The 19,267-nt window shown below is 37.2% G+C and overlaps 1 protein-coding gene across 1 annotated transcript in view; it reads right to left on the bottom strand.

The window, feature by feature from the left end:
* Positions 1-19,267, bottom strand: part of SNTG1 (syntrophin gamma 1) — a 664,017-nt gene that overhangs the window by 134,369 nt on the left and 510,381 nt on the right. The window contains exons 14-15 of the mRNA XM_004386583.2: positions 12,505-12,657; positions 7,822-7,914 (exon numbers count right to left, since the gene is read on the bottom strand). Coding sequence (XP_004386640.1) covers positions 7,822-7,914; positions 12,505-12,657 — 246 coding nt within the window. The remainder of the gene's footprint in view (positions 1-7,821; positions 7,915-12,504; positions 12,658-19,267) is intronic.

Below are 19,267 nucleotides of genomic sequence, written 5' to 3'. Positions count from 1 at the left end.
AAGAATGAAGAGAACAGGATACAAGGAAAAGATTAGTCCGAAGGACTAATTGTCCACAGCTACCAAGGCCTCCACCAGACTGAGTCCAGTACAGCTGGATGGTGCCCAGCTACCCCCACTGACTGCTCTGACCAGGGTCACAACAGAGGGTTCTGGACATAGATGGAGAAGGATGTAGAAGATAATTCTAACTCACAAAAAAAGACCAGAATTACTGGCCTAAAGGAGACTGGAGAAACCCTGAGACTATGGCCCCCAGACACCCTTTAACTCATTGGTGAAGTTATCTCTGAGGTTCACCATTCAGCCTGGGAGTGGACAGCCCCGTAAACCAAATGGGACTAATGAGGTACAGTAGTCCAGTGACAAGGGCCAGAAGGCAGAAGGGGACAAGGAAGCTGGTGATAGGGAACCCAAGATTTAGTAAGGATATTGTTGATGTATTGTGAGATTGTTAACCATTGTCATAAGGCAACCTTTGTAGTAACTGTTAAATGAGAAACTATTTTGTTATATAAGCCTTCTTCTTAAGTGAGAATAACAGCACAATTGGAAGAGCGTAGTCAATGTCACTGAACTGTGCCTGTAGAAATTTTTGAAATGGTGTATCTTTGGCTATGCGTATTTTCACCAAAAGGAAAAGGTTAAGAAGTTAGAGGGTCGACATGTTGTGGGATTGTTAACCAATGTCATAAAACAATATGTGTATTAGTGTTTAATGAGAAACTCTTTGTTCTGTAAGCCTTCACCTGAAGTACAATAAAAAAAAAAGTGAGTCAGACTAAAAAAGCCAGCAAGGTATATGTTGAACATGTTATGTTTGAGATGTGTCGCATATGCAGCTTCAATAATGAAGATACAAGTCTGAACTGGAGTTACTGAATAGGAGTTCAATATCAGAAAGCCAGTTGCCTAAGGTACTGAGAGGGTAAGATCATCAAATGAGGTTCAGAGCTTCTCTATAAAACATATTGTTTCATCTAAATGGGAATCTACATATAAGGAGATAAATATATACATATAAGAACATTTCAAGATCTAACTTGAAGTACAATGGTGTCAATGATAGGATAATATCTATCTACAGGGAAGACCAGTTAATACGATTATTATTCAAATTTAAGCATCCACCACTAACGTGAAAGATGCAGAAATTTGAAGATTTTTACCAACTTCTGCAGTCTGAATTTGATCAAACATACAATCAAGATGCATCAGTAATTACTGGTGATTGGAACGTGAAAGTTGGAAACAAAGAAGGATCTGTAATTGGAACACACGATCTTGGTGATAAAAATGATGCCAGAGATCACATGATAGAATTTTGGAAGACCAAGGATTTATTCATTGCAAATGTCTTTGTTCAACCACATAAACGGCAACTATACAGGTGGACCTCACCAGATGAAATACACAGGAAAATAATCGACTACGTCTGTGGAAAGGGATGATGGAAAAGTTCAATATCACCAGTCAGAACGAGGCCAGGGACCGACTTCAGAACAGACCATCAATTGCTCATACACAAGCTCAAGTTGAAACTGAAGAAAATTAGAACAAGCCCACGAGAGCCAAAGTCTGACTTTGAGTATATCCCACCTGAATTTAGAGACCATCTCAAGAATATATTTGGTACATTGAACCCTAATGCTTGAAGACCAGACAAGATGTGGGATGACATAAAGGACATCATGCATGAAGAACCAAAAGGTCATTTAAAAGACAGGAAAGAAAGAAAAGACCAAAAAGGATGTCAGAACAGACTCTGAAACTTGCTCTTGAATGTAGAGTAGCTAAAGTGAATGGAAGAAATGATGAAATAAAAGAGCTGAACAGAAGATTTCAAAGGCAGCTCAAGAAAACAAAGTATTATAATGAAGTGTGTAAATACCTGTATTTAGAAAACCAAAAGGGAAGAAGGCATTTCTTAAGCTAAAATAACTGAATAAAAAATTCAAGCCTCTAGTTGCAATGTTGAGAAATTCTATGGGCTAAATCTTGAAGGATATGGAAACGAAGATGGAAGGAATACAAAGTCACTGTATCAAAAAGAATGGGTCAATGTTCAACCATTTCAGGAGGTAGCTTATCGTCAAGAACTGATGGTACTGAAGGAAGTAGTCCAAGCTGTACTGAGGGCATTGGTGAAAAACAAGTCTCCAGCAATTGTAGGAATACCAGTTGAGATGCTTCAACAAATGGTTGCAATACTGGAAGCACTCACTCAACTATGCCAAAAAATTTGGAAGAGAGCTACCTGGCCAACCGACTAGAAGAGATCCATATTTGTGCCCATTCCAAAGAAAGATGATCCAACAGAGTACTGAAATTATCGAACAACATCATTAATATCACATGCAAGTAAAATTTTGCTGAAGATAATTCAAAAACAGTTGCAGCAATACATTGACAGGGGAATGCCAGATATTAAAGGCAGTTTCAGAAGAGGACGTGGCACGAGGGATATCATTGCTGATGTTAGATGGATCTTAGCTGAAAACAGAGAATACCAGAAAGATGTTTACCTGTGTTTTATTGACTACACAGAGGCATTCAACTGTGGGGATCATAACAAATTATAAATAACATTTCGAATGATGGGAGTTCCAGAACACTTAATTGTGCTCATGAGAAACCTGTACATAGACCAAGAGGAAGTCATTGTTCCTTACAGGTGAGTTCCACCCTATGAATTGGCCACTAAACAATCACAAGCAAGTAGTGAAGAAATAAATGAATAGAATTCACAACGGTGCAAATATAACCAAAGTTATCGATGAGGTCAAATAAAAAACCTACACTTCCAGAAAGCCTAAAGGTGCCTATGCTGTGCTCAATTCATTCTCTAAAGCACTGTGAAGTTGATAAAATTGTCCAAATTATGGAAAAACATTGGTGGGGAAATTGCCACTATATAGCCAAACCAGTCTATGTACAATGTCAAATAAGTCAAAAGAACAATCCAGGGAAGCCCATGATGGCATCAACAGGAGAATTTCCTCCACCTCTAAGTCAGTGTTGGAATGGAGATAAATACTGTACATGTAGAAACTTTTGAAATGGTGTATCTTTGACTATGTATATCTTCACCAAAAAAAAAACAAAAAACAAAAACAGGTCAAGAAAAGAGAGGGTTGACAACTTCCTCTCTCTAGGGGACATAAGTTTGTCTTATAATGATTTGTATGTACTCTCATTTGTTTGAAGCTTATCCCTGTCCCCAAGCAACTGCTACCTTTGTTGCTAAGAAGGTTCTAGAGAAAATCATACCATCATGGGGTACCTACTCCACCCTCCATGGTGATAGTGGAATGCGTTTTACTGGACAGGTTATTAAAGAAATTTACAAAATCTTTCCAATCACTCGATTTTTTCATACTCTATATCATCCCGGTTCTCTGAATTAGTAGAACGTGCCAATGGAATTATTAAACAATGGTTGATCAAATAGTAACTGAGAGCCTAGAGATGCCATGACCTAAAGTACTTCCTTTGGTGTTATCAAATTTTAGATCCTCTCCATTTGGAAAACACAAGCTGTCTCCTCATGAAATAGTCACTGGCTGACCTATGCTCTTAAGTCACATTACTTACACTGATCCACGCATTGTTAATGCAAATGTCCTTAAGTATTGCAAAGGAATGATGGCCTATTCTCAAGCTTGTGTCTCACAGGTAGAACAATCCTTCATGGACAAACATCTTGAGGCTCCTGACTTCTGTGACCACAGCCTGAAACCTGGGTACCTAACCAACTGGAAGATTTTCAGCTCCAAAACCTTAGATGCTCTCTGAAGCGACCATTTAAAGTGTTGCTGGCAACCAGTTCACAGCCAAACTCAACAGCATCACCCCACGGATACACATGAGTCAACTTAAACATGCACCTCCTGATCATTAAACAAGTACACCAGCAGGTGACCTCAAACTTTACCTATGCTGAGGTCACCCAGAAGCTGATGACTGTGAAATAAGACAGCTAATCCCAAGATCACAGAACAAGACCTCATGAATGTTGTTAAATTTTATGGACTTTGCCTAGTGTTTGTAGCTATCCTTATACTATTAACCTTATTATATACCTGTGGTCTTATATCCTGGTAGTTTTATTCCACATGAAAGTCCATTGAAGCCTTATTCTTTTATTCCTAAACAATTTCTTCTAATGCTTGGAAAGGAAATGCATTTGTTAAATTAGTCCATTCCATAGCTAGTGCAAGCAATTTAACCGAATGCTGGCTCTGTCATCCCCCTCCACAATGTGGGCATGAAAATTCAGACTCATTAGCATTTCCTATGTTAATTTACAGTCTTGTACCCAACGCTACTGTTAACTTCAACATTACCTTTAAATGAGTCATACATTTAAAGACTTGGCTTCCCCCTGGATTGTTGGCCCAACCTCAGATACCATGCTTTAATGTAACTCAAATCATAAAGAATACAGAATTGCTCTGGGGTGAAAGAAACCTTTCCATATTACAGTTGACAAAATGATCTTCCAGTCCAATATGCAGATACCCCTAGATACTGTATGAATTTATTAGTACAAGCAATAAAACTACCAGATTTCCTAAAGGGAAATAAAACAGATTTAAGTAACTTGTCCTCCCTCTGTATTAGACTCTGAAACTCACTAAGGATGAGACACTTGTCTGTTTGTAATAATTCTTTAACAGAAAATTGGCTTAAGTAAGTCAATCAAACCATTTGCTTCCTACACAATTATAACAGAAGTAACATCATCTATGCTACTTATCAGTATGTATTTTGTGTGAAGTATCAAATTATTCCACAATAAAGGAACAAAATCCAAGTGACGAATCTCATGTCTGAGCATTACCCAGCTTAAATAGCTGGAATATGACGGGTCAATGCATCTTAGGTCTTTTAGGAGTTCTTTAGATGTTCACTCCTATAATGAAGCTATACACTGGGCTAATGATTTAAAGAGCCTCATTAGGAAAGACTTAATGCCACAACATAATTCAGTAGCCAAAATACCTAGAATGGGATGGTATCCCTCAGAGCACTTCTACCCTACAATGGTATTCCTCTCCATCCTTAGATGCAAGGATGGCGAGACTTTCTCTCACATACTTCAGACGTGCATCAGGAGGGACCAGTCCCTTGAGAAAGACATCATGTTTGCTAAAGTAGAGGGCCAACAAAAAGAGATGAAAACCCTCAAAGAGATGGATTGACACAGTGGCTACAATAATGGGCTCAAACACAGTAACAATTGTGAGGATGGCTCAGGACCAGGCAATGTTTCTTTCTGTTTTACATAGGGTCTCTATGAGTAAAAGCTGACTTGATGGCACCTAACAACAAACAACGACATGGTATTCCTCAGTTTAAAAAATCTATTCATAATTTTTCTGCTAAAGTGGCTCAAATTGCTGAAGATATTGCAGATGGACTGTCAGCCCAACAGAAATCTTTAGAATCTCTTGTTAAGGTTATATTAGATAATTAGATAGCAGTTGATTTCCTTCTAGCCCAACAAGGAGGAGTTTGTGCCGTTGCTAATACCTCCTGCTGCACCTAGACAAATACCACAGGAGAAGGAAAACAAGATATTTGAAAAATTCAGCAGAAAGTCACTTGGCTACATTCAATACCTCCTATGCCTGACTCTCCCATTTTAAAGATATCTTTAGTTGGTTACCCGATGATTTTGGTTCCTGGTTGTGCTCCACACTACCAACCAGGTCAATAATTTTGATTGCTGTAATAATTATTGTAGGTCTTATTAAATGTTGTATAAAATGCCTGTCTAATGTTTGTAACCAAACTATAGTCCCTGTCATGGATTGAATTATGTCCCCCCAAAAATGTGTATCAGTTTGCCTTGGCCATGATTACTGGTACTGTGTGATTTTCCTATATGTTGTAAATCCTGCCTCTATGATGTTAATGAGGGAGGATGGGTGGCAGTTGTGTTAGTAAGGCAGGACTCAATCTACAAGATTGGATTTTTGTCCTGAGACAATCTCTTGAGATATAAAAAAGAGAAGTGAGCAGAGAGACAAGAGGACCTCATAGCACCAAGAAAGTAGTGCCAGGAACAGAGTGTGTCCTTTGGACCTGGGGTGCCTAAGAGGAGAATCTCCTCGTCCAGGGGAACATTGATGAGAAGAAGGCCGATGAAGGCCGACAGAGAGATAAAGCCTTCCCCTGGAGCTGGTGCCCCGAATTTGGACTTCTAGCCTACTTTACTGTGAGGAAATGAATTTGTCTTTGTTAAAGCCATCCACTTGTGGTATTTCTGTTATAGCCGCACTAGATGACCAAGACAGTCTCCCTTGCTATGCACTGGGTTACGTATCTTGAAGAAACAAATTTCTTAGAGGAGAATGATCTCACGTCTTATGTTAGTTTTTTTGGATGTTAAGTTGTCCCTTCAAATGTGGCCTAGCTCCACACATACCCCAACTGGAAGATCATAGAAGCAAAGTGTCTCAGCTATGGCATAGTGAAAAGTTTGATGAAAGATCCTACTTATAAAAAGATCAATCCAACAATAATTCCATACAGAGAAAAACATTCTTACAATGGTCATCAAGAAATCTCTACAGAGATTCATGATCAAAAGAGGGAAGTGTGAAAGAACACTCTAAAACTGAGTTGCTAGACATAACTAAAATGTCTGACACAGGTATGAATTGGACTCCGTTTTGTCCTAAGTCCTGCTTTTGCTATTTAGAGTACATGACCCATTGACCGTACTCTTGAACAAGACAACATATTTGGCAACTTTCTGAGGTGGTCCACCCAAAATATTGCAGGAAATAGAAGGAACCAGCTCCAGACCACAGGAAACAATGACTTTGAGTACCACAGCCAATAGAAATTCTTGATATATAAGTCTTATGAGAATATGTTGAATGTCAACCAATCAAATGAACCCTTGTACTCTTCCCAACTCTGTAAAACTACACTTGAGTATAAAAGATGTGTGCTTATGCTACCTCTCTGGAACACCAATTTGAACTTTCATTTTGATGCTTCTCAATTTGCAAATATATGAATCTGAATAAAACTCTTATTTTACATAAACTCTGTTTCATTTTTAACACCCCAAATTCCTCCATCTTATAATTCCAACTCCCCACGCATCTGCCAATTTGTCATACTGTCGGGGCTTGCATGTTGCTTTGTCCCACATACTTTGAAAATGTTATCAGGTGGGACCAGTCCCTGGGGAGGGACATCATGCTTGGTAAAGTAGAGAGTCAGCAAAAAAGAGAAAGACCCTCAGTGAGATGGACTGACACAGTGGCTGCAACAATGGGCTCAAATATGGCAATCATGTGGATGGTGCCAGACCTGGTAGTGTTTCTTTCTGTTGTACATAGGGTCTCTATGAGTTGGAATCAACTCGATGGCACTTAACAACAACAATAATTCCAATATATTAGGTATAGAAACTAAAAAAAAAAAAAAAAAGCATGATTTTCCTGTTTTGATCTTGTAGATGCTGATGCAGAAAAAATATAAAGAATTACTTTTGGAAAACTGGTTTGTCAAATGAAAATTATCTCTTAGTTAAGTTTTCCAAAACCATTAAGAAAAAGAATACATACAATTATTTTAATATTATTATAGTATTTTGTTGCAATGTATTTGTTTTATAAAAATTTAAGCTTTTGTTTTCTTTAAACCAATTAAAGCACTTATATTCTATTAATCAATATGAGGACTTTAAACATGACTCACGAAAACCAATCAAAATTCTGAAAAGAGTCGTTAGAAGATATTTCAGTCTTAAATTGAAAGTCTACAGCATATTTATTACAGCCGAGCTGAACACATTACCTTTGTTGCAGCATCAAAGCAGATAAATCCTGTGCTGAAGTCAATAGTGAGTCCCATTAGATGACTTTCTAGCACACACGCATAAGTCTTGCACTGGACAGAACAGAAAAAGTGTTAGTATAAGTGTGATTGAACCACTGTCAATGAGAATAGCCAACATTTATCAAGGACTCTGCGACAGCTCCTTCAATAAGCACTGCATGCAATATATAACTCAATACCAACATTATATTGTATTGTATAAGGAAGACAGTGTTATTATCATTTTATTGTTAATAAAACAGAAGCTTAGAGGGATTTTTGATACTTTCAAGTGGTGTGTGGGGCCCCGTTTCCACTCCATTCCATCTGAACCATGTCTTTCTGTTGTACTGCTGTATCCCTTTGCTATACTTGTAATCAAACAGCTATAAAAAAATTAGGTGTAGGCAAGAGTATGTTAAGTTGTTATATCCTGTAGTCAAATATCACCATATTAAACCAGAGGAGGATTATTAAAGATTGAGATCTAACTGAAATTCCTGGCATGTAATATTAAAACACGTATTTTATTACCTAACAGTTTCATGGACATTTTTAAAAGAAAACTCTCAGGCACACAGAAATAGAATCAGCAATCAAGAAAAAGAATACAAGGGATATCTTGATCGTTAGTCTCTATATGTTCTTCCTTGTGGTGCAAACTACTTCCCAAAGACATTTACCACTTGCCTCTTTATTTGTGTAAACCTGTTTCTTTAAAAATCAACAATACAATTATTTTTTAAAAAATGAGACCAGGTTATACTATAATTTTACTTATATAAATATTTTGAAAAAAATACATATGAATACTTAAATAAGAAATAACAGGATATTATACACATACACTAGAATCATGGGGTTTATATACAACATGATGTATTATTGTTTCCAGAGGGCAATTTGATTTGCATTTAATTGCAAACTAAGGAGGGATACTCAAATGATGAAAACTATTTATAATTTACTTACAATCTTAGTGTATGTGTGTGTGTGTGAAGGTGTCATATCTATCTCAATCAGATTTTCAATGCCAATTCTTACATGGTATTTATTTTTACAATACTGTATGTAAAGTAAATTGCATGCATCACTTTCTGACTATAATCAATGCTAAATACATCAAAGTTGCCTTCACCAAAAACTATATTCACATGTTCAGCTTAATTTGCAAAGGAAAAATTATAGCCCTGCAAAATTACCCATTTGGAGTTAAATCTTGCAAAAAATAGGTAAGAAAATACATTTCATAGGCCTCAAAACTTTTTTGGATATAATTACATTAATTTAATAATGGACATCTTACTTGCTTGCATTCATATATTATTACCTTATTAAAACTACTATCAACATAAAGGAATGTTCAAAGTTATATAATTTCTGACTACTATAGACTGAATTGTTTGCTATTTTCAAATACACTATAGATCAGAAAACATTACAAAAATATATAAAGAATTAGATTAGGAACTAGAAAATGTTAGTGCGCAGTTCCACTAATGAAGATCAGTTTCATAACTGAAGTAACTTTATTTATTAATTTACTAATTGTATTTGTTAATTCATTAATTATATTTTTTCCTGCCTATTTCACATTATGACATGTATCCCCTCTTTATTTTATTTTCTTCTCAGATAATACCAGAAAGATGTTTCTCTCTGTTTTAATGCTTATGCAAAGACATTTGACTGTGTGGATCATAACAAATTATGGATAACATTGTAGAGAATGGGAAATCCAGAGCAACTTAACTGTGCTCATGAAGAATCTGTACATAGACCAAGAGGCAGTCGTTGGAACACAACAAGGGGTTACTGTGTGCTTTAAAATCAGGGAAGGTGTGCATCAGAGTTGTAGCCTTTCACCATATTTATTCAATCTGTCTGCTGAGCAAATAATCTTAGAAGCTGGAGTATATGAAGAAGAACAGGGCGACAGGATTGGAAGAAGACTCACTAGTAACCTGTGATATGCAGATGACACAACCTTACTTGCTGAAAGCAAATAGGACTTGAAGCACTTACCGATGCAGATCAAAGTCTACAAACTTCAGTATCCCAACATAAGGAAAACAAGAATCCTCACAACTGGACCAGCAACATCATGATAAATAGAGAAAAGATTGAAGTTGTCAAGGATTTCATTTTACTTGGATCCACAATCAATGCTCATGGCAGCAGCAGTCAAGAAATCAAATGATGTGTATTGCATTGGGCAAATCTTCAGCAAGAGACCTCTTTAAACTATTGAAAAGCAAAGATATCACTTTGAGGACTGAGGTGTGCTGACTCAAGCTATGGTATTTTCAATTGCCCCATATGCCTGTGAAAGCTGGACAATGAATAAGGGAGACCAAAGAAGAATTGATGCTTTTGAATTATGATGTTGGCGAAGGATATTGAATATACCTTGGACTTCCAGAAGAACAAACAAATCTGTCTTGGAAGAAGCATAACTAGAATGCTCCTTAGAAGCGAGTATGGCAACACTTCATCTCATGTTCTTTGGACATGTTATCATCAGAGACCAGTCCCTGGAGAAGGACATCATGCTTGGTAAAGTAGAGGATCAGCAAAAGAGAGGAACACCTTCAACAAGATAAACTGACACAGTGGATGCAAGAATGGGCTCAAGGATAGCAACAATTGTGAGGATGGTGCAGGACCAGGCGGTGTAGGATCTCTATGAGTTGTAATTGACTTGATGACACCTAACAATAACAACAACCAACTTTCATGGTAATGAAAATATTGAGATAAGAGAAAAAAACATAAGATGTTTCAGGTAAATAAATGCACATATTGTATTTTAAAAATAACACTACCAAAGTGCTCGGCCATTCATTACTAATTTCTGATACAGTAAAGAAAGATATATTATAAAATCTACAAACCAATCAACAGTCAAAAAGGCATTATGTGTTTCGATATGCTATCACCACATGACATCTTAAACCCAAATTCTTCATACATAAAGACAAAGTCTTTAGTAGTATTGCATTGCACAGGACCTTCACTTAGAGAATATGAAGCCCAGATTCTAAGAACAGTATTAAAATACAGAGAAATATTGTAATCTTATTTCTAACTCATTTCTAAATGTCATGAGATTGATGAAATGAAATCTTAAATTGGGACCAACGTGCAAAAATTTCCATGGAGTTGTTACTAAGTGAAGTGGAATATTCCAGTGACAATAATAATTAGGAAAGCTTATGTCTAGTAATATAAATAATAAAAACTGAACTCTCTTTCCATTAAATTATTTTTTAATGCTTTAAAATGGTCTTAGATGTTGACACTTAGAATAAAATAATATTTAAAGTATTTTCCATCTTTCCATTTTTGATAGTAAAGTATCTATTTTACTGAACTGAGATTTTATACAACTAAGGTATTGAAATTGTGTTTCTCAGCTACTTAAACATTTCTAGACATATGAACCTTGTGTCAGAGCTAACAGAAAAGGTCAACTGAACAATGAAACAGATGACATTCAAGTCTCCTCTGTGTCCTCCTCCCCTGACTGTCATGTCGTAGTGATGTCTCTTTACTTGGGGACCAGGGAGGTTTGTTGTAAGAAAAGAAAGATATAAACATACCTTACAAAATATGTTTCACATGTTTACAAACATACGTATCCAAATCTCCTGTTATAGGCAAGCATTCTGGGATATCCCAATGCTACCATATCATCATAGTTCTATTCTCAAAATCAAGAGTTCATGTGTCTATTCACGTTTTGGCTCTGTGAATCCAAGTGCATGAGGCAAGTGCACCATTTCCATTCGGTGTGACCAGAGGGTAAAGGTGTGAACCTGTATTTGAAGAACATGTTTCAGGCCATGATCCTGCAAATTATAGAGGCTGAGGGATGTATGAAGTGCAATCTAGACATGACTTCATAGTTAAGAAATATATTTCAACAAATATTTATTAAACATCTCTTATGTGTGAAATACACAGTAATTCGGCTGGCATAAGAATGAAAAAAATAATCCTGAATAACCTATAATTTAGTGTAGGAAATGACATGCCCACAAGTTACTCCAATATAAAGAGAAGTCTGATTAGACATAGGAAAATAGACAAAGAAAAGTGAGCCTGGTATTCAAAAGTGGTGAGAGGAAAGTTTGCACTAAGTTGTGAAAGGATTCATGGTAAACAGTAGATTGAAAATCAGGAATTTTCCTAGATGATATGACCTTTGACAAAGCTTCAAATACTGTGCATGACCTTGAAGGGAGGGGATGAAGAGAAGTCTTCTAAGAAGAAGGAGCAGAGTGAGAAAAGGGAGGCATTCAGGCAGGAATCTGGGGATGATGATGAGACAACAGGAAATTGCCTGGTAAACAATGAGTTTAAAACAGAGCATTTCCTATAGTAGATTCAAATTAGAGCATTTTATAATTAAAATTAGAAATATATTTTTGATGAGTGGCAGGAAATAGCCTGGAGAGATTAAATTGTGAAGATATTAAAATTTAATTCAGAGTTGTGTTACTACTCTTTTTATAACAGTAGCTAATTATCAAATGTGTCTGAGAAGGAGGGCAAGACTAGGATAACTAGTTTTACACTGATTTGAATTTATATTAAAACTTTAGAGGAATGGTCACCGACCTCTGGCACCACAGATCCTAAAACTGCACAGACCCTCACCTGTATCCGCTCCACTTCGAGGAAGGTTGCTATCTGGAAGGCTCGCTCCCACTGTGCAAGGTCACAGTCAAGCTCCACGGAAAAGTAGAGGTCCTCCCCGCACTCAGACTGCACGGTGAAGCAGTGTTTCCGCTGGTCCAGCAGGTCACTGTCCTGAGGAAAGCCTGGGGTTACACAATCTGGCATACAACAACTCATACCGTGAGCTTAGCAAACCATCAATCACGTGGACCGAGTCACAAGAGAGATTCACATTCATAAAGATAAGACTCTGTGACATCACTAAACTTTGTTACAAATGGCTAAGGCAACCAAAAACTCAAGCGTCAAAATCCATAGCTAACACATTTCTCCTCCGTATTCACATCAAAGTACGTCAATAAGACTTAAGTTAGAACATTTAGCTTCAGCTCTTACTAACAATGTTACTACCAAATCATTTAACACAGGAGACTGATTTTTAATCTATATGATGGGATGACACAAAATCTCCCCTCTTCCTTACACAGTTGCCATGATGATAAAATTAAATTGTGCATATGAATGTGTTTGAAATTTTAAAGAGCATGTTTGTTTGTTTGTTTTATTCAGGGACTTTGCAAACCTTAAAAGGATCATCAAACTATTCTTCTACACTAGAAATTAAAAAAAATGACTCTTACTTGTGCACATTAATTTTATTACTTTTTTAAATACATATTTACCTTACCTACGTAACTCTAGTTCTTTGAGTCAAAAAGCCTCTGACATTGGCAATTTGTTAGTCTTACCAGAAGTTTTAAACTAAAGTGCCCACACATCTACATGTGCACCAATTTCAGAAAAGTTAAAATGTGGGGAAAAAAATAGCTAAGAATTGATTAAATAGGATAATCCTACACAGTATGTCAGATATAGTCTTTAAAATATATATACAACATAATTAAAATTGTCAAAAGGATAATCACGGGTGTCTTCAATCATTTTCTTATAAAAAGGTGTATATATATTGACAAATGATCATTCATTAAACACCTAGCACGTCAGAAGTAATTGCCTATTTTGTCAAGTGCTTTGGAAATGATAATTATTTTATGAAAACAGCAAAATCTCCTTATTTCCTACTTGGATGCTTAAAAGTCAGTTACTCCAAGTGTTGTGGAATACAGTTCTGTGGCTCCCTTCCAGGAGATGTTCAGAAAGCCGGAAGGAAGGCCCACTCTCCTGGTACTCATTGATGTCCCTACTGTATATTACAGGGGGGAAATGAAAGAGAAAATATAACATCTATGTGACTACAGACCAGTGACAAGCAAATTGTAAAGTATTTTTTAGTAATTTGGAGCTTGTAATATCTAGATGTAATATCTAGATATTGAGACGGATTGAAATAGTGGCTGTAACAATGGGTCCAAACATAGCAACAATTTTGAGGATGGTGCAGGACTGAGCAGTGTTTTGTTCTGTTGTACGTGGTTGCTGTGAGTTGGAACCAACTCACAACACCTAAGAACAACACAGTATCTAGTGCGAGTGATATAGCTAGATGTTTAATAAATAATCACACAAGTAAATATGCCACTACAAAGAATTACAAGTGTCATTAAGAAAAGTGTGTTATTATATCAAAATAAGTTAGGAAGCCAGGGAAAGTCCTTTTAGTAAGTGCATTTGAAACAGTTTGCTGAAAAGTGAATAGAACGTAAAGGTTAACAGTGGAGGGAAGAGTGTTCCTTCCAGAGAGAGAAAAACTTAAAACAAGAGTGTGTTGTGTATGCATTCAGAAATCCCAAGAAAACATAGAGAAGTGTTATGAGAGGAGGCTAGGTAAGTAGTCAGGGTTATTAGTCAGTTTAAAGTTCTGGATTTTAACATAAGTGTAAACAGAAGCAACTTATCAAATATTTTAGCAAATATCTGTTCTATTTATATTGAAGGTATTTCAACTTCTGTATCACCCTTTTAAATTGATAACATTGGCACAAAAATTTATAACTACACACAGAAGAATTTCCAGAAACTTTGCCAATTTTTTGACTTATTATATTGGTCTTAACTTTCCTGATAATATGAAATGTTATCCAATCTCATTACTAGTCAGAAAATTTCAATATTTTTCCTCCTTATGAATTACATGTTAAAAAGGAATCTTCACTTAATATTTTCAGTTCTCTTAGCAAAATTGTACTCTATTGCTCTTTTAAAACACTATTTACTTTCTTTTATTACATAATCTAATTTTAGAAGAGAATTCTCTAACCTACTCTACAAATACAATTTCAAGATCTATGAATACTTGCAGTCATTTACTGTTGTTATTCAGATGGCATTTCTCATGTGCATGCTGCCTCACACAACAAACTGCTATGGTGATCTGTGCCTAGGAGCCTCACAGCTTAGTGAGGGAGACAGACAGGTAAAAATAATACAAGTCATTATGACAGGGCTATTGAGTTAGTCCTAAAGAAATGGAAGGAGCAATAAATCATCCTGAGAGCAAGCAGAAAGGAACAAGTTTTATTCCACAAAGGAATGGTAGTATCATGGACACAGAATCACAGATAAATTAGTCTCAAATGGCTAATTAATGTGTAGGGAGATGAGCCAGGAATGATACCTGACTTCAAGCCTGGAAGAACGAGGGTATCCTGGTAAGAACTCTACACATATGCCCCTGCCCCTAGAACCACAGGAAGATGTGAGTCAGAGAAAGGCAGGACTAACTGCTGTAGACAGAAGAGCAGTAACGGAGAGGAGGACCTGCTAACAAAGCTGCAAGCAAGATCCATTTTCAGAAGCTTATGAAAAGTGACTACACACCAAACATTGTAGCATAGTTTCTGGCATAGAGTAGTTCTTAATTAATGTTAGGTATTTCTATCATTAATGTTGAAATTCAGGAAAATAAATATGAATGTAATTCTCTAATCTTTCCTTCTTTAACTTGCTCTCCTTACACATGTTTACCTTTTGCCAGAGTGTGAGTTTTGCCCGAGTAGAAACAATAAATTTCAGAATGCTTTCCCTTATTGGAAGGTATCATTCAAAAATAGCTAAAATAATAATAATAACATAGCTAAACGTATCTTGAGCACTGTTGTGAATAGAGGATACTCTTCAGAAGTATCCTCTGTTTTGTTAGATTTATTCTAATCCCTTGGACACTTTCTGTACGTCAATAACCACATGCTGCTACAGAGGATTTCTGGCCACATGGTGCTCTAGGCGGAAGTACCGTGCCTTCCCTCCACAGCAAAATACGAAAAACTAAGCCAAACAGAGAAAACAGCAATCCTGAAACCCTAAACATCAAATGAAGAGATAAAGAACTCAGCTAAGCACCAAATGGAATAAGAAACTGACAGCGATCAGAGAGCAAGGAGACATACATGGAGAGGTCCCCTATCAGCTAATGCAGCACGGATCCACCATCTTGGACACCTAACAGAGAGCAGCTAATAGGGGGTAAGAGAAAGCAGCTTCATGGAGCTTCCAGCAGGAGACAGAACAACTGGTAAATGGTGATATATGCTTTGCCACACCCCATCCTTCTTCACCCCCACTTAGCCTCCTCTTCCTCCCGTGGCCACAGTCTCTTGGCTGGGAGGCACTGGCTGCTTGGATTCCACCCATCTGCACTGGTCTACTCCCTGAGTGCCATCTGTTGGCTGCTGGTGTTACTTTTTTCTGCTTCTTTTGATTTCTTCCTTACCTCATACCAACTCAAATACCTGGCTCAGTGCACCATCTTTGCTTCTTCCTGAGGGGCTGTGGAGCTCTGTTCGAGTGTGGAACTTCATCCTGGTCTGTGGTGCCACGCTGGTGGGATCCTGGGGCTAGTTTTTTGTTTGTTTTCAATTGTTTGTTTACTTTTTCTTTTTTTCTTTTTATTGTACTTCAGGTGAAGGCTTACAGAACAAAGAGTTTCTCATTAAACAGTAGTACATATGTTGTTTTATGACACAGGTTAACAACCTCACAACATATCAACCCTCTAACTTCTCTTCCTTTTTTTTTTTTGGTGACAATACAGATAGCCAAAGATACAACATTTCAAAAATTTCTACAGGCACAGTTCAGTGACATTGACTACATTCTTCCAATTGTGCTGTTATTCTCACTTAGAGGCTTACAGATCAAAATAGTTTCTCATTTAACAGTTACTACAAATGTTGACCTATAACAATGGTTAACAATATCACAACACATCAACAATAAATATCCTTACTCAACCTTGGGTTCCCTATCACCAGCTTACTTGTCCCCTTCTGGCCCTTGTCACTGAACTGCACAGCGTTAGTCTCATTTGGTTTTACGGGGCTGTCCACACCCAGGCTGAACAGTGAACCTCGGAGGTAACTTGACCACTGAGCTAAAAGGGTGTCTGGGGGCCAAACTCTCGGGGTTTCTCCAGTCTCTTTTAGGCCAGTAAATATGGTCTTTTTTTTTGTGTGTGATAAAATTATGCTCTACATCCTTCTCCAGCTCTGTTCAGAACCCTCTGTTGTGATCCTGGTCAGAAGAGTCAGTGGTGGTAGCCAGGCACCATCTAGCTGTACTGGACTCAGTCTAGTGGAGGCCTTGGTAGCTGTGGACAATTGGTCCTTCGGACTAATCTTTTCCTTGTATCCTGTTCTCTTTATTCTCCCTTGCTCCTGAAGAGATGAGACCAGTGGAGTATCTTAGATGGCCGCTCACAGGCTTTTAAGACCCCAGACACTACTCCCCAAGGTAGAATGTAGAGCATTGTCTTTATAAGCTGTGTCATGCCAATTGAGCTAGATGTTCCCCAAGACCATGGTCCCCAGAGCCCTCCACCAACAGTTTAGTCCATCAGGGAGTTTGGATGTGTCTATAGGACTTCCATGACCTTTCCTTGTACAAGTTGTGCTAGTTTCCCCTGTATTGTGTACTGTCTCACCCTTCACGCAAGATACCAATATCTATTATCTATTTAGTATTTCCCCCCCACCCCTCCCAACCCTGGTAAACAACAAAGATCGTTACATTTTGTGTGAGAACTTTTTCATGGGTTTTTACAATAGAGGTCCCATACAATATTTGTCCTTTTGTGATTGACTTATTTCACCCAACATAAGGTCCTCCAGTTTCATCCATGTTATGAGATGCTTCACAGATTCGTTGTTGTTCTTTCTCATTGCATACTACTCCATTGTGTGTATATGTATGTACCATAGTTTGTTTATCCATTCTTCTGTTGATGGGCATCTAGGTTGTTTCCATCGTTTTGCTATTGTGAACAATGCTGCCATAAACATAGGTTTGCATATGTCTATTCAAGTGACAAATCTTATGTCTCTAGGATATATTCTTAGGAGTGGGATTGCTGGATCGAATGGTATGTCTATTTCTAGCTTTCTGAGGAAGGGCCATATCATTTTCCAAAATGGTTGTATCATTTTGCATTCCCAAGAGCAGTGCAGAAGTGTTCCGATCTCTCTGCATCCCCTCCAATATTTGTTATTTCCAGTGTTTTTGATTTGTGCCAGTAATGCCGGGGTGAGATGGTATCTCATTGTGGTTTTAATTTGCATTTCTCTAATGGCTAGTGATCGCGAGCATTTCCTCATGTGTCTGTTGGCCATTTGAATGTCTTCTTTGGTGAAGTGTCTGTTCATTTCCTTTGCCCATTTTTTAATAGGATTATTTGTCTTTTTGTTGTAGAGGTGTTGGATTTTCTTGTAGATTATGGAGATTAGACGTTTGTCTGACTTGTACTGTCAAAAAATTTTTTCCCAGTCTGTAGGTGCTCTTTTTACTGTTTTGATGAAGTCTTTTGAAGAGCATAGGTGTTTGATTTTTAGAAGATCCCAGTTATCTAGCTTATCTGTTGGGGTTTGTGCTTTGATGGTTATGATTTGTATCCTGTTAATGCCATGTATTAAGGCCTGTAGTGTTGGTCCTATTTTTTCTTGCATGAACTTCTCAGTTTTAGGCTTTATATTCAGGTCTTTGATCCATTTTGAAGTAGTTTCTGTATACCATGTGAAGTATGGGTCATCTTTCATTTTTTTGCAGATGGATAAACAGTTTTGCCAGCACCATTTGTTAAAAAGACTGTATCTTCCCCATTTGATGGACTTTGGGGCCCTTGTTGAAGATCAGGTGATCATAGGTGGATGGATTTACATCTGGGTTCTCAATTCTGTTTCATTGGTGAATGTATCTTTCGTTCTACCAGTACCATGATGTTTTGACTACTGTAGCTGTATAGCACGTTCTGAAGTCAGGTAGTGTGAGTCCTCCAACTTTATTCTTCTTCTTCAGTAGGCTTTACTTATTCTGGGCTTCTTCCCTTTCCATATAAAGTTAACGATTGGTTTTTCCATCTCTTGGAAGTATGTTGTTGGTATTTGGATCGGGATTGCATTGTATTTGTAAATTGCTTTAAGTAGAATTGTCATTTTCACAATGTTGTGTCTGCCTATCCATTAGCATGGTATGTTTTTCCATTTAGGTAGATCCCTTCGGGTTTCATGCAGTAGTGTTTTGTCATTTTCTTTGTATAGGTCTTTTACATCACCGGTCAGATATATACCTAAGTATTTTATCTTTTTAGGGGCTATTGTAAATGGTATTGTTTTCCTGATTTCCCTTTCATCACTCTCCTTACTGGTGTATAGGAATCCAACTGATTTTTGAATATTTATCTTGTATCCTGCTACTCTGCGGAATCTTTCTATCAGTTCCAGTAGATTTCTCATGGCGTCTTTAGGGTTTTCTATGTATAGTATCATATCATCTGCAAACAGGGACAGTTTAA

This window comes from Trichechus manatus, unplaced genomic scaffold, assembly GCF_000243295.1.
Source record: "Trichechus manatus latirostris isolate Lorelei unplaced genomic scaffold, TriManLat1.0 scaffold00169, whole genome shotgun sequence".
In the NCBI taxonomy this organism is placed as follows: domain Eukaryota; kingdom Metazoa; phylum Chordata; class Mammalia; order Sirenia; family Trichechidae; genus Trichechus; species Trichechus manatus.
The sequence above is the reverse complement of the archived record's forward strand: the minus strand, read 5'-3'. Positions and strand labels throughout refer to the sequence as shown.